Raw genomic sequence first — 25657 nt, forward strand, 5'->3', positions numbered from 1 at the left:
GTTAGAAAGGATTAAAGGAATAAGGTTGAAGTCGTTATGACTTCCACATAGACAAAAGGTCGAAAAAGTTCCTATTTTTCTGTCATCAAATCGGTGGCTATTTGATGGTAAACCGCACTAGGAAGGGGGTTTATTCAGACGAAACAAATACCTTCAGGGAAAACTTCATTTCCTGTTTTAAAGTCAAGTGTATAACAGCAGACAATGAGATTGGCTTTCATTGCGATGAGCGTCTTCATTTGATGAAGCCAGCAAAAACTTCAAAATATAGGATTTATTTTGACTCTCTCCTGCGTGGCGATACTGAGAGTGTACACTGTCAGACACAAGACAAAAAGTTGGGATGTCCATCAAAGCAGTTTCAAACAAGCTAAGTTTAATCTTAAAAAGAAAACACTGAAAACAACAAAGTTGGTTTGAAGTATGTTTGAAATCCATCCCTCGTAAACTGCTGTTCTCAGGGGCATGACACGTCGAACATTCTCTGGAGAGGATAACATGTCTACAATCGATGTTAAGAAAGACGATGTTTAGCTCAATAACTTCTTTCCGATTTCTGCCGTTGTGTAAAATGTAAAAAGATTACTTAATGACCTAATTTGCTGTCTCGTATTACGATTTCTTTTATAAATGAACAAGACTTTTAATGGTTCATACACATTTTTACGCTTCCTATAGAGCAAGATAGGATGCCGGTCGTGTACATAATGATGATACGTTACTTACATGTACATAAATCATTGGGATAGGCGTATTGCACCTTACGATAGACACAATGTGTGGTCAGAAAAAACTATAATAAATGTGAGTGCAGAGGAAGTATTTTTCTTCCAGAATCTTGGCTGTAAGCCATTTGGGCCTAACAAGATCATTTCTGGTCATGCAAGCAAGTTTTATGAAGTCCCCAAAATTTATTTACATTAAGTCCAAAATATTTTAAAGTTTGCATTTTTTATATTTCCCAGACACAGGAGTGATCATCAGTTTTCAAACAAAACTCAGATCGGAGACAAAGATGCCATTCATGCCTCTGTTATTTAAACATTTCTTCGTGGCTCAACCGCCTCTCAAAGGTCACAGACATCAAACATTGATAAAGAACACAGAAGCCAGTTTGACTTGGTTTTTCATCATAATGACCACTGCAAATCCTAGATCTTTATGTAAGGAGCTGATCTAACATAATCCCTTTCCACTGAATCTGGGTTTACTGATTTTATTGTCAAAACCGCTGATATGTCAGCTGGGTAAACTTTAGAGAAGATTTCCGTATATTTCTTGTTGGTGAAAGAAATAAAGAAAAATCTAATTAGTGGGGAACGACAGGTCTTACTTCACTTTCCGATTTGTAACTCTTCACTCAGTTGGGAAGATTATCAGCTAAAGAAAATGATTATATGGCTTATTCGGAACATCTCGTGACTTGAAAAGTTGACATGTTACTCGCTGATACGTCACTCGTAAAAATATCAACTTTGCTAGCCATTCAACGAAGTGGACATCCTGAAGGAAACACAGGCATGTTCTGTTGATACTTTTTGTAATTGTGCATACCAAGAAGATCTGTTCGATCAGGCATGCATGGTAACTAAACAGGTTTCTGGTATGAAAATAAACACTGTACGTTCAAAACGGAACAGATAAAATCATTCATTAATTCTAAGACTGTGATTTTGTTTTGCCTTCCACAGCTAAATATTTTCAATTGAGAAACAAAAATATAACAAATAAACACAACAAAAACATTTCTATTTTTAGCTGGTCTTTGTACTATTCATACCAGTATCAAAATCACCACGTCCACAGGAAGCAAGTGTCCTAAAAAGGGGTAACATGTTTTGTGTCAAAATAGGTTCCAGTTGAAAAAAGATTACTTAACGAAATTAATTCTAAAGTTTATCGTACGAAAAGCCCCTCAAAGATTGTATTCTGTAGTTAGGGCGAACTTCACCAATGACAGAATGAATTTCCAAAACAGTCAGAAAACAATGCGTTCTGATGTCTTTTAATGCTGGTTAATTCCACAAGAATGAGACTGGGGAGTTTGTTCAATCTCATTGGCCAGTTGATAGTAACTCACAATAAGGAGATGATTTATTCAAATCGAACAAATACTTACACTGAAATACGTGCGGTCATTTCCTGTTTTTAAGTCAGCTTTGTAATACCAGACACAGTATAAGGGTTTCATGAGAATTGATTTCTTCGTCCGATTGTCTAACGAGTGTACGGTTTAAGGCTGCCTCCGGCATGGCGGTTGTGTGGGTGTAAACACATAAAACCAGTCAGGGTCAGGATGACCGTGCAAGGTCGTTTTAAAAAGAATGTGATGGAAATATCGGAAGTGATTTGCAGTATAATTTGAAATTCACCCCTCGTTGTGTGCCATGAAATGTTTCTAGATAACATTATTTAACACATCACTGAATGTCAAGATAGACAGTGTTGTGACTTCATTTGTTCCTGTCCTGTTTCAACTGCTTGGAAACTGTACAAAATTACTTTACGGTTCAATCTGTTGTCTTATTTTAGTATTCTGTAAACTGTTCAAAAATTCATTTCCTGTTTTAAAGTCAAGTATGTAACATGAGGCATTGTCAGGGGATGTCATCGCAATGGGCTTCTTCGACCGATGAAGCCAGGGAAAAACTTCAAAGAGATGTTTGATACTGCCTCTAGCATGTTGGTGTACAGTATCAGACACAAAGAGTAATACCAGGATGACTGCCAGCCTTCTACTTTTGTAAGGCTACTTAACAAGTCTGTTTGAAATGTTGCTTTGTTTTATTTGAATGAAGCTTTTCTACATTACTGAATGCCACGTGACCCAGTCAATGATTACTCATTTCAGCTGTTTGGTAATACAGTCATTACAATTCAGTGAACACTGTCCCATATCAGTTGCGGTATGGGGATGTATGTAAAGGGTACAATTATAACTCTGTCTTTCACTGTTTTGTAAATGTAATTTAAAACAATATCGTTATCGCAGAGGTTGTGTTAATGTAAGCAATAGCTTTACAACGCAGTCAGATCTGTTTTATTGCAGAGGTTGAGTAAACTGTAAACACTATCGTTACAACTCATTTAGACTTGTTCTATTGCAGAGGCTGTGTAACTGTAAACTAAATCCTTACAACTCAGTCAGCTCTGTTTTGTTGCAGATCTTGTGTAAATTATAAATGATATCTTCACAACTCAGGCAGCCCTGTTTTGTTGCAGAGGTTGTGTAAACTGTAAATAATTTTTTTACAACTCAATCAGCCTCGTTTTATTGCAGAGGTTGTGTAAACTGTAAATAGCATTTTACAACTCAATCAGCCTCGTTTTATTGCAGAGGTTGTGTAAACAATATCTTTACAACTTAATTCCGTCCTGCTATAGCAATTGAATAAACTGTAGCCAATATCTTTACAACACAGTCACCTATTTTATTACAAAGGTTGTGTAAACCGTAGCCGATATCTTTACAACACAGTCAGTCTTGTTGTATTGCAGAGGTTGTGTAAACTGTAAACAATATCTGCACAACACAGGATGAGCGTGTTTTATCACAGCGTTAGCTATAACTGTAAACAATGTCTTCAAACTCAATCAGTTCTGTTTTATTACAGAGCGTGGACCCACTATGGACAATAGCTTTACAATATACCGGTGGATGGATGGATGAATGGATGTGTGGACGGATGAATGTATGGATGGTCGGGCAGATGGATGAATGGATAGTTGGATGCTGGATTGGTTGACGGATGGACGGATGAATGGATGGATGGGCAGATGGATGGATGGATGGACGATATTATATGTATGGCCGTATGGACAGATGAATGCATGGATGGATAGAACACTATATTTATGTGTTACGTCCCCTTTGTTTCCAGGGTCTTATCAGCTCCATCTATCTGAGTCTAGGCTGTAACATCGCCAGCATCCTCTTTCTCGTTCCTGCTTTCAGCATCTTCCTCATGTACAGGTAAGTCGACTCTGAAGGCGGGGTATGCTGTGGCTTCTGATCTGGACACAACTAGTTCGGGAACTTCTATTTCCAGCCGATGTGTTGCGACGAAAATACGCACAATGGCAATGTGCGATAACACCCTTCTTCGAATTTGGCAAATGTTTCTTTGGACAGATGGGCTGAAATTGCTAATGTCCAGTTTAACTGTGTTTGCATGCCGCTGAACAACATCAGAAGGACGGACTCAGTCTCTTTTCATCTAAGGGATTAGTTTCCTAAAAACTGAAATATAAGTGGCAATGAGTTCACGTCAAGAATAAGTGGGTGCATCCACTAGGTTACATGCCACTTTCAGCTGTCTCACAATTATATCGCTACGTGTTGGTTTGAGTCACTGTACCACGGTGGGTTTTTTTGGGGAAAAGAGGTTAATATAGGAACAACAATCAGAAAATGGACATTGATATCTTATGGAAAATCTATCTGAGAAGTGCTGTTTTACTGTAAGTTAAAAGGAAAGACTTGTGAATAACTTTTGTAGGGAGATATGACGGGCTGTCGAATGTGTCGACATGAGCTTCACTGATATTCTCCCAGATATTGCAAAAACAAGATTAAGTGTTTGTTAAAGCCCAGCTGAGAATTTAACCTACCACATTATATGAAGACCGCTTCCCTCCCCATCGTGACATTACTGGTGATGCGGAAAAAATCTTCATCTGGCTCTACATAGTTCCTTCACTTAACCGTGTCATATCGAGTTCCTATTCATAGCTCGTACTGAATATGATCTGTTTCCTCTCAGCATTGCACCGATCCTCGTTGTTTTCACCACCACAAACATTACATAGTCTATTCTTACGTGCGTAACTCGTCTTCGGTCTGTTATCTTACAACTGACACTACTTAACTAGAAGAGACCCACACCTAAACATATTGTCTTCAGATTTTGCACTTTAGTTGTTGTCCTGTAGGTCTCTACGACGCCAGCACAGAATACGTCTCCATATGAACTTCTTCATGTCGTTTGTCACCAGTGACGTAGTGACGATATTGTGGGACATGCTCGTCACTTACGATCGCCTCACCAACGAACACATTCCCCAAACACTCCTCTATCGGAATGGGGTAAGTAAAGTACACCTTTTGAATAATTTAGAAATTCATGGTTTCACATGATTCGCTTTAGTTGTCAGGCTTAATAAATCACTTTTTGCAATGAAATACTTAGTTTAGACGGTATTGCTTGTTAGAACATGTATACCCTGGCTGTCCATATATGATTAATAACATCAGTTGTGGCGTTCATGGCTCATAATACACTGACCATTCCGTTGTATCAGTTTTGTTACTCTCTGTCACAATGTGCACACTAGTTCCCATTGTTTTCTCAATCATGCAACACGTATCACAAACAAAACCTAAATTATTTCCTCCCAGTATTTTATTAGGAAACTATCTTTCAAATATGCCTAGTTACGAAAAGGACCACCTCATGGTGCTATCGAGCATTTTACTGGCCAACTATTCACCCTGCAATAGTATTAGAATTTTATGCAAATACAGTTGGTTAGTTCATTCTTGGTGTAAAAGACGAACTACATTGCACATATGTAATACGAATATAATACAACCTCAAACAATATTTGTAAAGGTGTGTTTTCAAGTTGTTCTTTGGCTGTAGAGATTGCATCCTCGATATCGCCAGGGTATAAGTCTCCACTACACCCTGGATGCATCTAGGACTCTGCCCGATAAATTAATTACCTCCCTTGGCTGGCTTTTTATCCAATAAGTTGAGCGAACCAATCACAACTCACTTTCGCTTTTTAGATTATATATTCCATTAAACTTGGCAACACAAACCATGCAGATATTCTCTGAAAGAGGTTAAAGGAGTTCTTGCTCATATTTTTTGAAAGTCTCGGACCTATAAATTTGTCTGTATGATTACCAAGAAAATCTGAGTCGCACTGCGAGCAAACCTTCGCAGTTGCGACCGCTGCCTCTGTTGACACTTTGTTGCAAGCTCGATTGTAACGGCGGCCTAGCTGATTGGCTACTGTGAGAATGCGGAACCAGCAACGGGAGGTAATATAATTATCAGGCCGACCCGTAGATACGTCCAGGGTATAGTGGAGACTTATCGGAACGTATACCTTGGAGACATCGACTGATGATTTTAATTCTTTGCAGTGCTTGTCAGTGGCAGATGCATGTTAAAGCGCCGGTAAAATGTCAAGACACGATATTTTAACGACAGACATCATCAGTGAGTTATCCGCCTTTGCGGTATTTAAACTTCACACTTCCACATATTGTTATTGTGATTTTGTTATCAGGGCGGCTGTAAGATTCTCTCCTTCTGCCGAATCTACTTCAAGAGCACGAACTACGTTTGGATGTTCTGTGAAGGATTTTATCTCCACCGGCTAATCAGCAACGCCTTCACACCGCCCAAAAATCTCATGCCTCTGTATGTCACAGGATGGGGTAAGACTGAAACCATTGCGCGAACTCTTCCCTAAAAGTTAGTGTAACCTGCTTACAGTAAGACCAGATGGCTTCAATACTAGGTCACACATCTTCATATTTGTGGAAAATAGAACGACTAGGTTTTCTTATGTCTTTATGTTTGGATCCTACACTGACACGATTCACGGATACCCCATTTAATCGTTTCTTGGTGTATGTGTGGGAAGAAATGACGTCTTTGGTAACTATCATTGAAGGTTATTGCGTTTGTATGGCGACGTGCATATTTGTGTGCTGTTATCTGCACTCGTGCGGTGCCACCGGTGTTACACTGTATATCAAACAGAACTCTGATTGAAATTGGAACATATTTATTTCTATAAATTAAACTAAATTAAATCGTCATAAAAACAATAATGACGAATAATATCATGGTCCGTGGTTCGTTTGCTGCTCTACCGTCAGGGTCACTGTCAAAATGTCATGTTACTGGGTATTCCAACAAAGGTGTCTCATATTTCTGTAACAATGAACATAAAACACAAGAGGGGGGGGGGGGGGGGGGGGGGTGTGTGTGTGATGGGGTAGCGTAGTGGTTAAAGTGTTCGCTCGTAACCCCGAAGACCCGGGTTCTATTCCCTATTTCTGGAGTCTCCCGCTGTGATATTGCTGGAATATTGCTAAAAGCGGCGTAAGACTAAAGTCACTCCCTCATTCCAGCTGAAACACAAGTGACAAATAATATTCAACATAACGCAGTTTCTTTCAGGGACTAATTTTTAAGTTGATAAATAAGATGTCTGCTTTAACTTTATCATTGTCAAATAATCATTTATGTACTGATACTCTTAGTCTTTGGAATGAATGATAATAAATTTATTATATTTCATGAAATGCGATAAAAGGTATATTGCTGTATCTTCTCTACCTGAGCTGGTCACTTCACTGACAAAATGTTCAGATTGTAATCTTGCCGAGCTTGGCAGTAATTTCATTGCTTGACCCTAAAGTCGGCAGTAACGAGTTATGTCCCTTTTATGACCACCAAAGATTCCATCCCTCGTATAACGCGTTTGCCTCAAACAAAATGGCAGTGCTCAGTCAAGAAGATCTGATCGATAATCAAGATTTCTTTTGCAATAAAACTGGTCTTGCCTCATCAAATCGCTTGAGCACCTTCATCAAAACCACTTCAAAAATATTTGGCGAGACACTGTTGGTGGAATGCAGATATTGTTTGCAAATCCTGAAATCTAACAACAGTTGTCATTGTGTGTCCGAACGGGATGTCGATTTATTCACACGGAAATTAATCTGACCGTGTATAGACTCGTTCAGCCAGATAATATGATTATTTTTTCCAGACGTTTCCATATTGGGTGTAGCAGTTATAATGCTGCTGACGAATCTGGAAATATAATCTGAATTTGATCCCATAATCCGATCTACTCAAAGGGAGGCAACTCGACACAGCGAGTTGCTGCCCCTCATACAAGCCCACTTGTGCCCCTAGTGAATGAAAGCATACGTGTGTGCAATCGAGAAAGATCATTATCATCAACCTCCAGAATGTATGCTGATCAGCAAAAGGAAAGCAAGTTTCGAGTAAGCGTTCATGTATATGTCCTCTATTTCAGAACATGACAAAAAGCCAGAGTTGCGTTTCATTTGCTGTTCAGTATATCTCCAGTGCTTACACAGTACAAATGGTCACGAAAGCTTATTTTAACGTCATAATGGACACTTTGGACATGTTGCTTGGCCAGAGGTCAACATTCCACGTTGCAGCAATACATGGTAACACCATGCGTTTTCTTAAACTTGCATAACGCCTGGCAGCAAAAACATGTTTTTCATTATGTTTTGCAACGTTGACTACACAATTACTCTTCGACCTATATGGATAATGCGGAGCATCACTTCATGTGTTGTTCATATGGGCCCCTGTCCTTGCTTATCAAATATGACTGCAATAAACCCACGTGAAGCCCTACCGAGGCAAGCGATGAAGAAGACCTGGCAGTGAATGTGTGTCTCACGTACCGGAAGTAGTTTAATATCTCGGGAGCGCAGCGCGCGTTGTGTCCGACTAGCCTCCGTCTTGAAGGTCGGTCATTATACTACTAACCTTTGTGTGTTCAAGAGGCGCTTAAAATATACGAGTGGCGGAAAGAGTCGACGTTTATGCTTGTAAATATTTTCCGCTCGTGTACACAGTTTCAGTCGAGATGATTACGCGGAAGGGCTAGATGTTGGGGACAGCAGAGCCTTGCTTTCAGAATTAATGGATACTGAGCATACCCTGTGATTTGATGTAGTTTAGCTAATATAGTACACTCTGATTGCACAGCATAGTTGTCAACGGTCGAAAACTTAATGATACGGGTTTCATGTACTAGTTCTTTAAATCTGCAGACTGTGGTTATAAGATGTTGTTTTTTATATTCAAATTTTACAAATATGTACGATTTTCAAGATTTGTATTATACTTATTTTTACCGTGTGTCAATTATCTGTACATATAGATAAAAACAAACAGGCTCTGACACATTATTTAGTTGCCTGTCGCTATTTTTCAGCTGTCTGAAGCACAATGTATCTATTTTTAAACCTTTCCATGGATTATGCATTTTATTCTGATAAAATCACAGTCAAATAGCATGGAATCTTTTGTCGACTCGTCATTGATATTTTTGCATATATGTAGGTTTAAAAAGTAACTAAAAGCGGACAAGCAATGGCAAATACGTTTTGGAGAGAACGTACATAACGGTATTTCGATAAAAATATGGTTTTACGGACATTCTGACGATTCCAATGACCAATCGACTGTAAGTTACATACTAGTATACACCTTATCTTCTTTCACGGGTGTGAAACGATCAGGTGTGTAATGGCTTCAAAACGGCACTCTCGAACCCAGAAAACAGTTGACAGGTTAATCAGCTCCAACCACGTCTATCAAGTGAGTGAGGACGTTTTTCGTCGCTTTTAGTATTGTTCCAGGAATATTACGGAACACCCGGAATGGACTTCCCACATTTTACCCATGTTAGGAATCGAACCCGGGTATTCGGCGTGACGAACGAACGCTTTAAACACTAGGCTACTCAACCGCCCCATTTTAAACCGCCTGAAGGCAACGTTATTCCACTCTCACCTGTTCTTAACTGATACATATCTTCCGTGCATTGCCCTGTGTTGACCTGTGGTCTGTTCGTAGTGACAATGTGCTGCGGAAGTTCACTCTAAAGTCAAATTAAGATTGCGAATCGTCTTATTTTTAGCTTGTCAATTGAACATTTTAATCCCAGAATCTTAACCAACTTATGATCAAGGTTGTTCAACAAACGATGACTGAAATCGCTATTATTGGTTTGTATTGCAAGGGGATAAGCGCAGTAGTTGGAACAGCAAAACGTGCGGTACGTGATGAGTGTTCACTTAGACGAACCCTACTTGTTCTCGGTGTTTCATTTATTGTGCATACCCCCTTGTAATACAAACAAATCATGTTTGAAATGGAAACCATCGGTACGTTTTCATTGTAAACAGACTATATGTGACATGAACTGTTTCATCCTCAAGTATGTCATTCATTTACCATTCACTTAATGCCTATCAATGTGTTTTGTAGGAGTGCCAATCAATGTATGTGTTTTGTGCATTTCCAGGAGTGCCTCTGGTTTACTCTGTGATATACGCTGTCATCCGCCTTGTTCATTATAACGAAAGGTATGCTGAATTTTCTACGATGTAAGACCCGTGAAGGCCCGGGTTAGAATTGGTCTTCAACAACCCATGCTTATCATCGTATCCCAGTTGCGTAGGGCTGTTGATCACTGCATCGTCTGATCCAGATTCGATTATTTACAGACACCGCAATAGCTGGAATATTGCTAGAGTGTGACTTTAACAAGAAACCAACAGCCTTTGTTTTACCCCTTTAATGCCGAGCACGTTTACGTCTTTTTGTCAAAGGATGAAACGGCCAAACTTCGGCTCAGACCAGACGCTCTCCCCAATGTTGGAAAGTGAACGTAGAATATTGTTAATCAGACAGGGGTATCCATATTGCTTACATGTTAAATCTGCTCCGATGTACCTATATTTGTGTTAGGGTGATTTTTTTTATCATTTTGAACAATGTTTTCCGTTTGAAGGAAAAAGTATTGTTGCAGTTTAACGTAAAAGTTGAATGACTTTAATGCGGCAGCTTTAACCTTGAAATCATGTAAAATGATATTGTTAACATATCATTAAAGCACTTGTCTGATATACCATGCGTTCTGACTGAATGACCGATCGGTATTGTTTGCATCATCCCTTAGATGGAGTAAAGACCTCCCCACCTCTTACTCACGTACGTCATGTTTTTGTCTTTTCACAGCTGTTGGGCCAAGAGTATGGGACATACTGAATGGATAATATACGCTCCCAATCTGCTTTGTCTCGTGGTGAGTTGGTGGAAAAATATTGTAGCAGATGAAGTCTTATGTATTATTGTTTATATTTTTTGTGTTCTTCATCTCACTGCCGAGCCTTCTAATGTAAACAAACTCTTTTCTTTTCATTTCAACACCGCCGACTCGAACCTAAAATGTACCGCCCCGTCAAATGAAATGTTTATCTTTCAGTCACACGCTGCCACAAGTCCAAAGAACGCTCACTCACTCACTCGTTTCCCCGCATTGTTTCCATTTACGCACGGACCTCTTTCTGGCGTCCCCGCCGTAATAAATTTTGAATACTGTTCATTCATACGTCATCAGATATTTTCACTGTGCCCTTTCATGAGAGATCCTGTTGTCTACAATAATACTCATCTGGCCATAATATGAAAATGCTCAAAGATTTGAAAAGGCTTCTGTTGCAGTTCATTATTACTTGCTGCTGGAGACAGTGAAGTCTAAGAGTCTCATATTCTTGTTTATTTCATTTCGAAATAGATTCAATATACGAAATGAAAACTACGTGCAGTGGAATGGATTGAATAACATCGACACGACGCCGACAATCTGGCAAATTGGCTAGATTTTCCGTCTTGTAGCTTTCGCTCATTACAGCACATCTATGCTGGAAATATGCTAGGTCTCCGCTTGAATCCAAATAACCATTTGCTCTGATCAACAATATTATATTAATCGGCTAGACATTTAATCAAGCTACTCCCCATTACTTAGATTATTGTTTACCTGATTATCGGAATCTGGAGCGCTTTGGTTGATGAAGACGTGCATGCGTGTGTATGGCTGCTTATACACCACACAGACACATTATACTGACTCAGAGCCGACCAGTCCTTGTTGTACCCATGAAAGCTGCGTGCCAGGCAGGCATCAACAAGTACCATATTTTAACGTCTTGGTATGACGCGGCCGAGGATCGAACCCGCGACGCTCTAACCACTACAGCAATATATGTATATATAATATAAAATTATTAGACCTCGAACGTGTGTTATTTAAAATGTGGCCTTATTATTTTGTCTTTGTTTTCAGGTAAATCTTTTCTTTCTATGCAATATATTGCGTATACTTTTGACTCAACTCCAGTCTCACCCCAATGAGCCAAGTAACTTCAGGTAAGGCTTGTGGTATGCTTGTTAATATGATTGCTATATTCATTATGATGATTGCTATATACATTCCTTGCCACGTGGACACGTGTGGCCAAGAAGGAAATATATCAACTACTAACTGTACATAACGTTACGTCCCTTAGCAGCCAGGATCCGATTATCGTGGGCTCGTTTTCAGAAGGAAAACTGCAAGAAGATGAATTACATACGATCATGAATGTTATGAACGTCTATTTTCAATATTTCGATGTAACGTCGACATGACGTTATATGAATATTATTCTAAAACTTCCGCCTCAAATATCTGCAGAAATGCTTTTTCAGAGCCAGTTCGTGAACTTATAAACACGTGAACACACTGGCACATGAACGTTTTGGGTTCGACTCCTCGAGATATTTCTGATGATATAAAATATGTCCCTCCAGCTTGTTTCCTTCAGGGTGTCAAGTAAGACCATTCCTACGTCGTCCGATCTGTGTGTCTATTCGATAAATTACGCATGTTTATTCCAGGCGAGCTCTAAAGGCGACGTTTGTGTTGATTCCGCTGTTCGGAGGGCAGTTGTTCGTTACCCTTTACAGAGTTCCTCCCGGGAACCCCGGGGCCGTGGAGTATGAAAAGTTTACTGTTTTTATTATCAACTCGCAGGTGAGGAATCTAGCCGCAGATGCATGTCTTTATACCAGTCTAAGCCTGTAAGGTAGCATGCATGATGCAATATATCTATGGTGCAAAATATGAAATTGATGACAGTATACGCATATTATGTGTACTCACGGATGTAGACAGCTAACGACATTAGCAGACACGTGTAGTCTTAATGACAATTCCCTAAACGTAACGTGACTGGCTGCAATGCACCCGTGGTCATATTTGTACAAATGAGATTGGCGACAGTATGCGTATGTGAGTACCTATAGATAGGTACACTTAGGATATTAGGAAGACAGTTACGTTTAGTCTTCATGACAATCTAGGCTGTAGACGAAGGATGATGCAATATATCTTTTGTCGTTATTTTTCTTCAGCAATTAGACTGGTGATCGTATATGAATGTTGGTATGTTTGGTAGGTTGTCTTTTCCCCTTAACTTCCGAGTAGTTGTTGATTTTCACGAACATGTAAGAACACTTACTTCCAACACTTACTTTTAGCAATATTACAGCAACATCACGGTAGGGAACACAGAAATGGTCCTCACTCATTGTACCTATATGGGAAATCAAACCAGAGTTTTCGGCCTGCCGACTAATCGCTTTATCCACTAGGCTACCCAACCGCACCTTCAGCATTCAGAAAGAGCATTGGATAAAATCGTTTTACCCGAATGACTGTCCTGATTTGTAGTGTATTTACATTACACATTCTGAAATTGATTGCTGACAGTTTAAGAATCTTTGATGGTATGGGGTCAGTAAAACTGTTTAAAAGTTGAAATTCTGTTGTAAATTATTTCAAAGTCGCATATTTTCCTAGTGTGTTTTGTGGCCGACCGTGAAGATCCGGGGCAGAGTATGTCTTCAGCAACCCATGTTTGCCATGAAAGGCGACTATGTTTGTCGTAAGAGGCGACTAACGGGATCAGGTGGTCAGGATTCCACACTTGATTGATATCGGTTCCCAATTGCGCATGTCGATGCTCACGCTGTTGATCACTGGATTGTCTGGCCCTGGCTCGAGACCAGCACCATATAGCTGGAATATTGCTGAGTACTGCTTAAAACCAAACTCACTCACTCACTTATATGACCCATATTATGATATTTCAGGGCTTCTTCGTTGCACTGATATTCTGCTTCTGCAACAGCGAGGTGAGTTAACGTTGACCTTGACCTTCGTGGTCATGACGATTGTGTACACACACCAATGCATGTGTTTCTCTACACGAGTTTTGTTTCGTTTCCTTCATTATCAGAGCCATCATTACATTCTTCATCATTCTTCAGCATTTCAGCAACAGTAGGAATGCCACATGCATGAGCGAAATAATCATCTGTGATTACTATAGGAATAACTTTGAAGGTAGCCGCTCTTTAATGCAACCATCAGGTAGTTATCTACCTATTTATAAAGCTGTAGAAACGGTCTTCTCAACACCCCCATTCCACAGACATTTCCGGCTCATCGGTCACTCATCGGAAGCAAAGATGTTTCCTTCTGGTAACCCACCGAAGGGTATCGTATCACAGTCCGATGTATCTGATTTGTGTTTGTCAACTATGGGATCATCCGATGAAACGAAATCATCCGATGAAGGAACTAAACTCAGAGCTTAGTTCGCCATCGAACGCTATTTTCGGTTGCAAGTCAAGTCAGTGTCGGATGAATGTCGACCCAGTCCGATGTTTGTCAGATTCAGATTCAGATTCAGAGTACAGGACCTGTCAAGTCGACGTCTGACTGCTACCTGACAAGTGACCGATGATCAACAGTCATCTGGCGCTCAAGACTGCAATTTGCGGTCAGCCCGATGCGCTTGAAAGCCGCCATCACGAATGCGATTTTCATCGGAAGGTAACATGATATTTAGCATCGTCCGATTGATATCCGGTGTGACATCGGAGGGTAACTGCTCAAGTGCCACCCGACACATATCGCATAGCAAGCAGTAACATTTGACTGTCAGCGGACTCCCAAAGGAGGGTCAACGACATTTATTCCGCGGATTACAGCACCAACATCATGAAGATTGGTGCGGGAATGAACATAAACTTTCGAAGACAGACATAAGGCAATGAAGCTACCTCTCAGCATTTTGTGTGTAATATCTCACACACACGTGTCACCTCTCATACTTTCAAGATATTAAGTACTTATAAACAATAAATCATGAACATTACTCAGTAATATCTGCACTCAATATTCACTGAAGTACTCTAATAGCTGTTGGTAGCAATACAATTTATCCGTTGCTATCCTTATCTAAGTCCACTTCAGGTAACAAAACGGTCTATAATCAGTTATCCCTCAATCATCCTCTCCTGCGAACGTACTGCTCCTCCAAGCGAGCTCCAGACGTACTGTCTTAGAGTTTCATGCTATGCTGTGGAAGCGTCCGCTGATGTTGTGGTTGGCATTGTCTGAATCCAGCTGATCATGGTTCATGGCTGGGTTTCGTATTCGGTTCAGGTTGTGGATGCAGACAGAGGTTTCTATAACGTCAGGTTGATGTTGTAATGTTCCAAGAAGACAATGGAATCTGCCCGCCAGTATTCCGAAAGGGACTTCCACGACTCTTCTACTTAGGTAATTATAATTATTATTGTCACAGTTATATGTCTGCTCTCTACGAGTCAAATTCCTTTTCGAGCAGGGTTTCATCTTGCGAGTTCCCAAAGCAAAGGCGACATCCCTGACCATGAAGTATGGCATGTTCTGATTGCCATTGGTCATTGGCTTAGGTGGAGGGAATCCATTTGACCACAACACACTATGTCTTTGAGCTGAGATGAATTGTACACCTATGCGTCAGACATGTGTCCTTCACCACTGGTGCCTATCCACAAAGACCTATAGTTCGCATCAACAAATGCCATGAGGACCACTGAGAAGAAATGTCTGTAATTTATGGTAGAGACTGGTAGAGAGTGAAGAGTTCATCGGTTTCCTGAATGTTACGTGCTTGCCATCAAGTGCCACCATCACATGAGGAAGATCCCAACACTTCTCGTATTCTTCAGCAATTGCATGATTTCTTGTTCAGTGGTGGGGCACTTGCTCACTTCATCAGTATACTCATCCACTATGGCTTGACTGACTTCAGGGATTAACTTGCAAATGGATTCTCGAACAGCATTGAATCAGTATAATCCTGATGGCTACCGATTACCAGGTTCTAGCTGCTTTAGGGTGCAGGTTAAATAGAGACCCGGTTCAAGGCTTCTCCTGGCATTGGTATCACCCTTCGTGGGTCTTGGCGCGAGTCTCAAAACATTCTGGGGTAACCCTCAAGAGATTGAAGAATGCTGTTGTACCCTCCGTTCTCACTTCATCCATGTTTCTGGTGGTGTGCCTTATAACAGCAATCTATCAGCTGCATGCAGGGACGAACCCAATAACGACGTCTTCTTCTATGCCTTCTTCTCGGGACCTAACTGGTCATTGCATCCTGTTGTAGGACTGTTGCTGACACATAAAGCAAAGCCCACTGCAGCAACGTTGCGAGGAAGTTGATCCATGAATAGTACCGTGAGGAGGTCCTGCCCACTTTCATACCCGATTGCCTATTTGGGCGGCAAATCCAAACAGTATTGGGTCAGTTTCCGATTAACACACAAATAGTAACCGATTTGTCCGGAGAGTGTGGGAAGTGTCAGATTAGTCTTATGGCACCCTCAAATTACAGTCCCACCGTAATCGGTTCAATCGAACACCAACGATGACTATGGCGTACAGATATCGGTCCGCTACCAGTCTTTCTTCCGATTAACCCGATCAATGTTTGATCTCCATCAGATTTCACGGAAAAAAGGACCCTTAAAAAGGATGTTGGGTGAATTTTTATCGGAACTCATCGGAACCCTGAGAATTTCGCTAAATTGGGATCAGATGGGCTTCAGTTGAGATTCTGATGGTCAGTGGAATGGGGGTGTAATGTTCCATGAACCTGTTGACACAAATTTAGTGTATCCGATCCAGTCTTCTAAATTGCTTTCCCTTTTGTTTCTTGTGAGATGGTTTTGAGAGATTTTAGTGTAAGAAGTTCAACAATGCATACGTTAGTTCTGCAAATAAGCTATCAATTACCGTTTGACTAGAAATGAGTACTTCGTTGTTATGAGCAAGTTCACTGTTGTAGTGGCTGCCACGACTGTTCTGGTAAATAGTCGACTTACGTACGTTTAACTCTAAGATTCGACTATCATTCTCAGTTACCTCAAAGGTGTCAGTTGATTTCAGGTATTCAATTTCATCGCCAAAGTCATTTATTGTAATTTGAATTCGTTAGGTATCAGTTGTCAATGGTAAAATAGCTTTGAGTTTACTTTGAAACAAGGCCTTGAACGTTGGTAATATTTCAGGTATTAAATACCTTGCGAGACACGCTGAAGAAAGAAGATATTCATATTTTCAACCAAAGTATGTGCACAGCTAACATAAAGCATGAAACGTCATGTTGTGTTGTGGCAGCTGTGAGCCCTTAAGCATGATGGATGCATGATATGTCATTATGTCGTTATGTCATTATTAGCATGTGACGATGAAGGAGTTGCGTTTAACGCCATTTTGTACGGTTTTCCAGTTACGCGAAGACGGGTCTGTTTCATGAGGGAGAAAATCCCGAAAAGATGAATGTATCAGCAGCAAACATATTGTATGATGCTACAGACATGAAAACGGTCGGCATTTGAACCCTCAGTCATTTGTTACTGGCGTTCATAGGAGATCGCAATTTTCTCCTGCGACAGAAAGACAACTGCGTTTGTCCAGATATGCGATTCGATCATGTATGAATCACCATGTCGCAAGAAAATACAAAAAAATCCATTTTTTCAAAAACGAATTATTGAATGTAGATCTTGCGTGCATACATAGCTCATGCATTAACATGCGCTAAATATGATCAATGTATCTCCTTCACATACGACATGAACCCATTTTATGTGATATTTGCACATTCTCTACATCCTGGACTACGAGAACCACCGGGTTAGAATTGATCTTCAGCAACCCATGTTTGCCACTAGCGGGACTGGGTATCCATACTCACTCACCTGGTTCACACATGCCATCGTATTCAAATTACACAAATCGGTGCTTAATAAAATATATGATGATGAACACTGGATTGTCTGGGCCAGACTGGATTATATACGGACCGCCGCACAAACATACGGGATATTGCCAAAGGCGAATATTAAACAAACAAAAATTAACACGTCATCTTGATTTCATGGTGCGACAAAGATATCCTTCAGTTTTTCTTTAATGGTCAACATCTGGTATAAAAATCCTCAATTACTACTTGCTTTATACCATGCACGAAAGCAGTATCCTCAATTTAGCGAGGCTTGTCATAACATGGGTGACGTCATTTGGCCATCATTTCGGTTTTCCTGCACAGCACTGCACAGCACAGCACAGCACAGCACAGCATGGTCTATATCAACAGTGGATATATCCCACGTGGTCGTACGTGTAGTAGAAAGCAGAACAGAGGTTATACCGATAGTTATATAGTCATTGTTTAGTCTTTGTAGTCTGGCACGTCAAAACGTAGAGTAGCAATATATATAATGCATTTTGTTATAGTAATTTAGTCTCATGTATGTAGTTTGGTCACGTTACAGCGATAATCTAATGATTCCTCGAAGAATGAATCTCTTAGACGTCTCTTATCACCTACATAACCACTACAGAATACCAATGAAGATTAATCCTTACAATGATTATACATGCACGATTGATGATTAACTTATTTCTTTGACTGTTGACAAGACATTTGTCGATATTTTCATATTATATGATTTCTATTAAGCAAATTCACGCATATGTATCATTAGCATGGCTGAATTGATTCCACAAAATTATTCTTTCAAAGCATCCTGAATTTAATTTCACAATATTTTTTTTGCTCAAGGTTCTGTCCCACTTAAGAAAGAGCTTCACAAGACTGAAGATTATCAGATCTCGACTGGACCTTCCCAGGGGCACTACCATGGCGACTAGCCTCAACTACATTCATCCCCATTGTAAGGACGAGTCCCACGAGACAGATAACGGGACGTACGTGTTTAACGACAGTCCTCGGTCAAGCCCGTCCCCCAAGAGAGACAAGATCCCCATGGAAACATACGACAGGAACTACTTGTACACCTCTGTGTCCCCACAGCTGGGGCCAAGATACATGAAGAATTCCAAAGTGTGATATTGCTGCCACATCGTGCTGCCAAAACAAATATAGTGCTTTTCAGCGCTTCATCGTCATCTTGTGAATGGAGCTTCCTCTTTTACGCCAGAAATATGTTTTGAGATTCAAAAGTTTTATTTACCGTTTACTAGGGACAACATGGAATTGTCTGAAACTTGGATATTGGATCTCTCACCTTGGTCCCATCATGGTACGGGACTATGTTGGAGCTTTCTCTTTTGCTTCAGAACCATATTTAACATATCTTTTGAGATTCAAAGGTTTTATTTACTGTTTAATGAGGACAACCTCAAATAATCTGAAACTTGGATATATGATCCCTGATATTCGCCTCATCATGGTACGAGACTATTTGTTGGAAGTACGACACAGCGTTGGAGCTTCCTCATCGTTCAATAAGAACAACATGAAGTAGTCTGTACCTTGAATACAGGATCACTGATATTGGTTTCGTCATTAACGGTGGTGTTGTGTGACTATTTGTAGGAGATACTACTTTGCGTGGATATATTTGAATGTGCAAAGTATTCAGTCACATTATGCCGTGGTCGGTACATGCTGAAGGGGCATATCATGTACGTATGCTGACTGTTAGACTGCGCATGATCACAAATCATGGTTTATAGCCATCGCATGCTGGCGTGGGGAAAGGAAGCAACTCTGATAAATAGAGAGAGAATGAAATCACCTTCATCCTGTGCCATTAATAACAGATGTATGAACATACATTTGATCGACGTTGTGCAACGACAGTTACCATAGAAACGTCCGAGAATGATAGGGTCAACGCGTGAGACCATATCAATTGGTGGTAGAAGTATAACAAAACCCTAGTAGTTTTGTTGTTTTGTGAACTGGCGAAGCCCTGTAGAATAATAAATGAGACCCAACAAGGATTCAGAGACATGATACTGGAGCCAGAGATCAACAAGTGCTGAAACAGTAGACTCGTGATTTCCCAGAAGAGGAAGCATCTTTGAAGCGATCGGGTTGCATCGTAGACGACTGTTATGTTAATGAATAACATCAACTTCACTGAGGAGAAGATTATAAACAAAGACAAATTGTGAAGATGTGAATAATCTTTGTCGAAATGTCGAGCATCGCTCGGCGTCGAGTACCAACCCAAGATATAATGTTCTCAAGAGCTATCGCTTGTTACAATAACACTTTCAGAAAAGAGCGAAGTTTTTATCAACGATGGCAGTACACACAAAATGTATTCACGAAAACGCAAAGAAAAAGAACAAGAAAAACACAAAGTGTAGTCCAATACATCAAAAGAGAAATCAAGGCTTCAACAATGAACGTAACACCAATGTGAACAGAGGTGCAAAGATCGCCAATGTTGAAACTGCATGTTCATGTAGGTTGTGAAAGATATGTGTCCTTCACGCATTTGGCAATACGGGATACAACACTACTTGAGCACAGACCTATCGAAGGCAGATTAGATGTGGTTTAACATGAAGAAATTGTGTTTTTGTGGCGGATATTCAGACCTGCAACTGTAATGCGTGTTGTAAAATACACTGAAAAACGCCGCTTTGAAGTATCTGCTGGAATGTAGGTTCCACCTGTCGAATTGCATACAGTGCTAGAGATGAGAACCGGAAGTTTACCAAGAACTAGGAGAGTGCTGATGGACTACCGACACAACTTGAATCTGCAGGTCTGCACAGGTGTGCCTCACTATTAATAATGTAGGTACTTGCGCCTTGGAATCTGAGACGTAACGTTTAAATACGAACTATGTGAAAATTATAGGATTAGTTCTGTCACTGATGGAGACGACTGTGTTTTATATGTGCTTGACGTATACGGGCAAATGATTGTTTGACATCATACCCAAAGTAAGCTCTACTCCATAATGCCATTCACAACGGAAACACAAGGGGTATTAGTGAGGGTAATATTCTAAACCATTTAGTCTCCATATATATCTCGATGAAAGTATTTGTGACGATATTAACTATGTTTTATCGAAATTGACCTTCATTGCATGGCAAGTTAGATATCAGATCATTCTGAAAGAAGCAGCCTTTCGTTCTTAGCATCAGAAAATGAATGCCTACCGAGAGAACACGATACACCAATGTAGGTTGGTCACGTGACAGATGGCAGTTGAAGGAAACCCATGTCAGATTTACCACTTATGTGACACTCACGACGGAAATATCATGTTGTGACACATGGATTGTAATGAGAGCAAACCTGAGATTAGAAACAAAGACCAAGCGAATTTCGTGGCTATGGAGCTCCACAGAATTAGTGTGTTGTTTTAGAGATTGAATGCACACAAAGCTTATTTCTCGTCATTCGTGTCTGATGTTTTATCTGTGTACGTTGGGGTCATTTAAAACGCTACACAATTTACCTGAAGACACGTATGAAGAGTTAAATTGGCATCTAAATATGTACCGTATATCGGGTATGACCCATTGACCTTTTGGTCAAAGGCGACTCACTTTCGGAGTTACCTCCCTTCGCCGCGCTAGGTTCCAATTGTCGTAGTCTCAAATCTCATATTTGCTTTGATTATAATCAACTATCGGTACCATTGGCAACCAAGCAAGTGTGATATAAGTGATAAACATCAACGTACATTAACGTTAACGTTAACATTAACATGCAAACTTCACGAGGCTTCTTCTCCCATAACGGTGACATTTGGTTCGAATCACCCTCACCCACTCGGTAAAAGATGCTTCATTTCAAAACTTTACACTTACTAGTGTAAATATAGCCATTCACTTCAAGCTTCCGTTCTAAACTAAATTTTACATAAAGTTCCATACTGATGAAAGGTACTGTTTACACATGAACTAATGTATTGTAAAACAAATTCGTAACGTTGAAAAGATTGTTGTCATGAGGCCAGTAATTGATACAAATCAGTGAAAGTTGTCGAATTCGTAACAAAAATGTACCCCAACACGCATCCAATCACACACACGATATTTGCAGCAAAACTGATGCATGATCCTGGTGCAATTCATCTCTGTAAGGTTTGCGGTTGATTCACCCATGTTAGTGGAGAAAATCAATCGTTTTTGTAACCGTATATATGTAAATTACATAACATATAGTGAGTGTTTGAAGTGAGTTTAAACATTTGAAAGGAGGTATATAATCTGAAAACTGGAAACAGCCTAGTCTGTGTTCAACCAAAACAAAATGTGGAAGAATACAGATAGGTGTATATTTCAATGTTTGCTGCAAAGGTAGAAGAATCACATCTGGATCCTTGAGTGAACTTATTTTGAGTGTTGCCGGAACAAAATGTGTCTGTGCACGCAGTTGTATATTTTATCCGGCGTTTATTAATAAACATATCCACTGTCAACAATCAGTGTGAGCATTGTGGACACAAACTACACAAACATTGTATATAAATAAAGCACATGGAAGATCAGTTTGATTCTTATGATTATCATAACATCAAATGATCATCTTTATATCATCCAGACTTACTTGATCATCTTGACCATATGACCCTCCCGATTCACATGATCATCCGAACTCAATGAATCACAATATTTTCGATGACACATATATGTTTCATTGAAAAGGCGAACACCTTTTCCTGTTCATGTGATACATATGTATCGTTCCCGATCATAAATTTAAAAAAAATGATCCTAGCGGTACTTATTCCAAATGTATTGATTGAAGTGCTATATTATCGTTACTCTTTTCATCGATATTTATTCTTTTCATAGGATTGAATTCTAGGAACATTCTGCCACAATCTGTACATTGTTCCTCGAATCTTCTTAATCGGGATTGCTCCTCCAACCTTGTTAATCGAGACAGTTCGGCTTGATCCGGACTTGTCCGGATTAATATGTCTCTGAATAGGGCAAACAGTTGAGTTCAATAATCGCTGTATTGATTTTGATTTTTTTAAATGTCCATAAGAGTAATCCTTATGTCTAACGGTGGCGAGGCACTGCCTACGGGAGTTTTTTTAAGTTTGTGAACAGGAACATCTTTGCAAACTTGTATACTACGCCAAGTACACACAATACGTGACTGGTAGACTCACCCGTTCACCGCTGTCTCATGAGCACTGGATGAGGAAACATGTGGTGACTGTGATGTAAATGCAGTCGAAGTCAAAGCCTACAGCTGTCCTATCCGACAAGTTGTAATCGACGGCATTATATCTCAGTCCCGTCCGTGGCAAACACGTGTAATTAATAGCTGAATGACGTCATCAAATGAACGTGGTCCTTTCGGATCTATGAAGCAGAATATGAATATTCTCTAACCGAGATACTACAAATTCCATGAACCTCCAAGTGCACTGGCGTGCTTGTATCTGTTAGCTATGTGGAATATTCAGGAGCATGCTACTATTTTTCTGTGCTCCTAAACAGATATGAAACTCCTGACAGGTCTTTATCACGACATTTTCTTCTCTCCGGTCTTCGAACTGTACATGTATTTCTGGTAGGAATCCACTAGATCCGATTCGAAAAATACTCTTAAAAAAAGTAGGGAAACTTCGTTTTTTTATTTACGATTAAAAATATTTAGGAGATTTATCGGAGTCAATCAATGTTGATATGATAATATTCAATTTGAATGTTTTTACAGTGCATCGCCATTTGCACTTCCTTACAATCGTAGCTGTTTGGAATTTTTTTCGCTTTAGAAAGATGAATGATATGATTTCTCGACCTTCTTGAAAACCGTCAAAATCCATAATGCCACTCCATGCACGTGTATGGGGCTACTTCGTTGTGCACATGCATATCATGCGTTGTGTTTAGGCGTGGTAAGAGAGGGAATTGTGATGCGTTCATAAGATGTCTGTCCTTGAAACGTTCTTCCTGTCCAAATTGAAAGTGCAGGCTCCCCTTCTTTCTTTTCGAAGAGTATATATTGAAGTTAACACAGTGTTGTGCAAGAATGTGAGTATTATTATATTCATCATCAGCCTCAATGTGTGCTTCTTCCTTTTAAGCATGACAGGATGTTGATGGACAATACCTTTTGTGCAAACTGTCATGTACCGGTCTCAGACATCTGGGTCCCATTCCAGAACGCTCTGGCAGGGCTACGACTGCTGTGACCTCATGTTCTGTAACATCATCATACGACAGTCGTATCGCTACGATGGTGTTCTGAAATGGGACCAAGAGCTTTTACTAACGCTTCCCTTATGGTCATCTCACATCATTCTATGGTCTGTCCAGGTATATTCAACATGTTCATGAAGCCATCTCACTCAACCCCCTTCTACTTAATGGCAGGGATAAACCGGAACTGACCAGGTCATGGACATATACGACCTCGGTGAAACCCATGACTTGGCATGATCTTACTTGGAGTACATCGGAGATCTGATATCACTAGCAAGTGTCCCGTTCGTGCCTGAGAAAAAACAGTATACATGATATCCTTATTACTAGTTTTACCTGATGACGGTGCAAGAACAGGGCCCCGTTTCACAAAACTCGCGTAAGCCTAAGATCTCGTAACCTTTCTCGTAGCATCCCTACTTCCTATGTTACAGTATAGGAGGTACGAATGCTACGAGAAAAGTTACGAGATCTTAGGCTTATGAGAGTTTTGTGAAACGGGGCCCAGGCCTCGAAATGTTGTTTCATAGAATGAAAAGACGGTGGAATCCAGAAACAAAGTTATGCCAATCTAATAACATCTTCTAAAACGCCGAACAAGCTTACACGATATCGTTCAAACCTTTTGATTATTACTAAATCCATTTTGTGCTTGTGAAACAGTTAGGAGATATTTGACGTCACAGGCCATTCGCACCCGTGTCTCAAATATGATGTAATCGCATCTTACACAGGATCGAGAAGCGAAACGCCGCAGTGATATTTTCTATAGAATACATTACATTTGCTCGCATATTTAGTATATGTATAAGATCCTCTATGGCGTTTTGTCCATGTTCATTTGTTATTGACGTTCATCTCATGTCCATACGTAGTTGTTTGTTATGCTTTGAACCAGTTTAATGTGTTTGATGTAAATAAAATATGTTAAGGAACAACAACGTACCGTCCTTGTCTGTTGTCATTGTGTGTTGTGGCAATGGGCGACCGTCTAGCATGGATGGCCCTGCTGCTACACTTGTCTTTTTGAAGGCACTTCTGGTTTGTGTACTGACTGAGTGAGATACTTTAGTTTTATGCCGCTTTTAGCAATATTCGAGTGAGTGAGTGAAACATTTTAACGTCACATTGCAGCCATTTTGTGACTTCAAGTAATATTACGGCGAGGGACACCAGTTTGTATCTCGATCTCCACCAGACAATAAAATGATTGATATTATGAGTTATTTTCTCGGAATCGAACCACCACCAATGCAGTCGCCTGACAGGCAGGAAGTCTCGTGCATCTATAACCTTGTCACAATAATAGGTTCTGGTCATGTATTCACTATCCCAGTGAAGTAACACTTCAGAAAAAGATTCAGCTCGATCAAACGATCAAACACAATTTAAAAATTCCAGCACTGGGTCCCGAAATCTTCACCGTATGTTCCAGTATTGCTGTCTTTAGCAAACAATTGACTTGCCTTTGCGTGTGTTTGTGACGGGCCCACCAAAGGGGCATGATGTGACCCCCTTTGTGTAAGCTCTTGTTAGCCTCGCTGTTTTGAAATGAGTCCAACACACTCGCAAGTGACACGTAATACATCTGAATATGAATCTGAAAAGAATATCTTCCGAATCGATGTTTATCGATTTTTGGTAAAGAAAGAGAGTATGGTGCAGGTAAATCCGATATGAT

The 25657-nt window shown here is 40.1% G+C and overlaps 1 protein-coding gene across 1 annotated transcript in view; it reads left to right on the top strand.

The window, feature by feature from the left end:
• The window catches only part of LOC137255953 (calcitonin gene-related peptide type 1 receptor-like), a 37151-nt gene extending 17009 nt beyond the window's left edge, over positions 1–20142 (top strand). The window contains exons 4-12 of the mRNA XM_067793562.1: positions 3882–3973; positions 4933–5086; positions 6301–6451; positions 10108–10168; positions 10824–10890; positions 11935–12017; positions 12528–12663; positions 13785–13826; positions 18596–20142. Of these exons, the coding sequence (XP_067649663.1) occupies positions 3882–3973; positions 4933–5086; positions 6301–6451; positions 10108–10168; positions 10824–10890; positions 11935–12017; positions 12528–12663; positions 13785–13826; positions 18596–18883 (1074 nt within the window). The 3' untranslated portion in view covers positions 18884–20142. The remainder of the gene's footprint in view (positions 1–3881; positions 3974–4932; positions 5087–6300; positions 6452–10107; positions 10169–10823; positions 10891–11934; positions 12018–12527; positions 12664–13784; positions 13827–18595) is intronic.
• The last annotated feature ends 5515 nt before the right edge of the window (positions 20143–25657 follow it).

The sequence above is a fragment of the Haliotis asinina genome, chromosome 11, assembly GCF_037392515.1.
Source record: "Haliotis asinina isolate JCU_RB_2024 chromosome 11, JCU_Hal_asi_v2, whole genome shotgun sequence".
Classification (NCBI taxonomy): Eukaryota; Metazoa; Mollusca; class Gastropoda; order Lepetellida; family Haliotidae; genus Haliotis; species Haliotis asinina.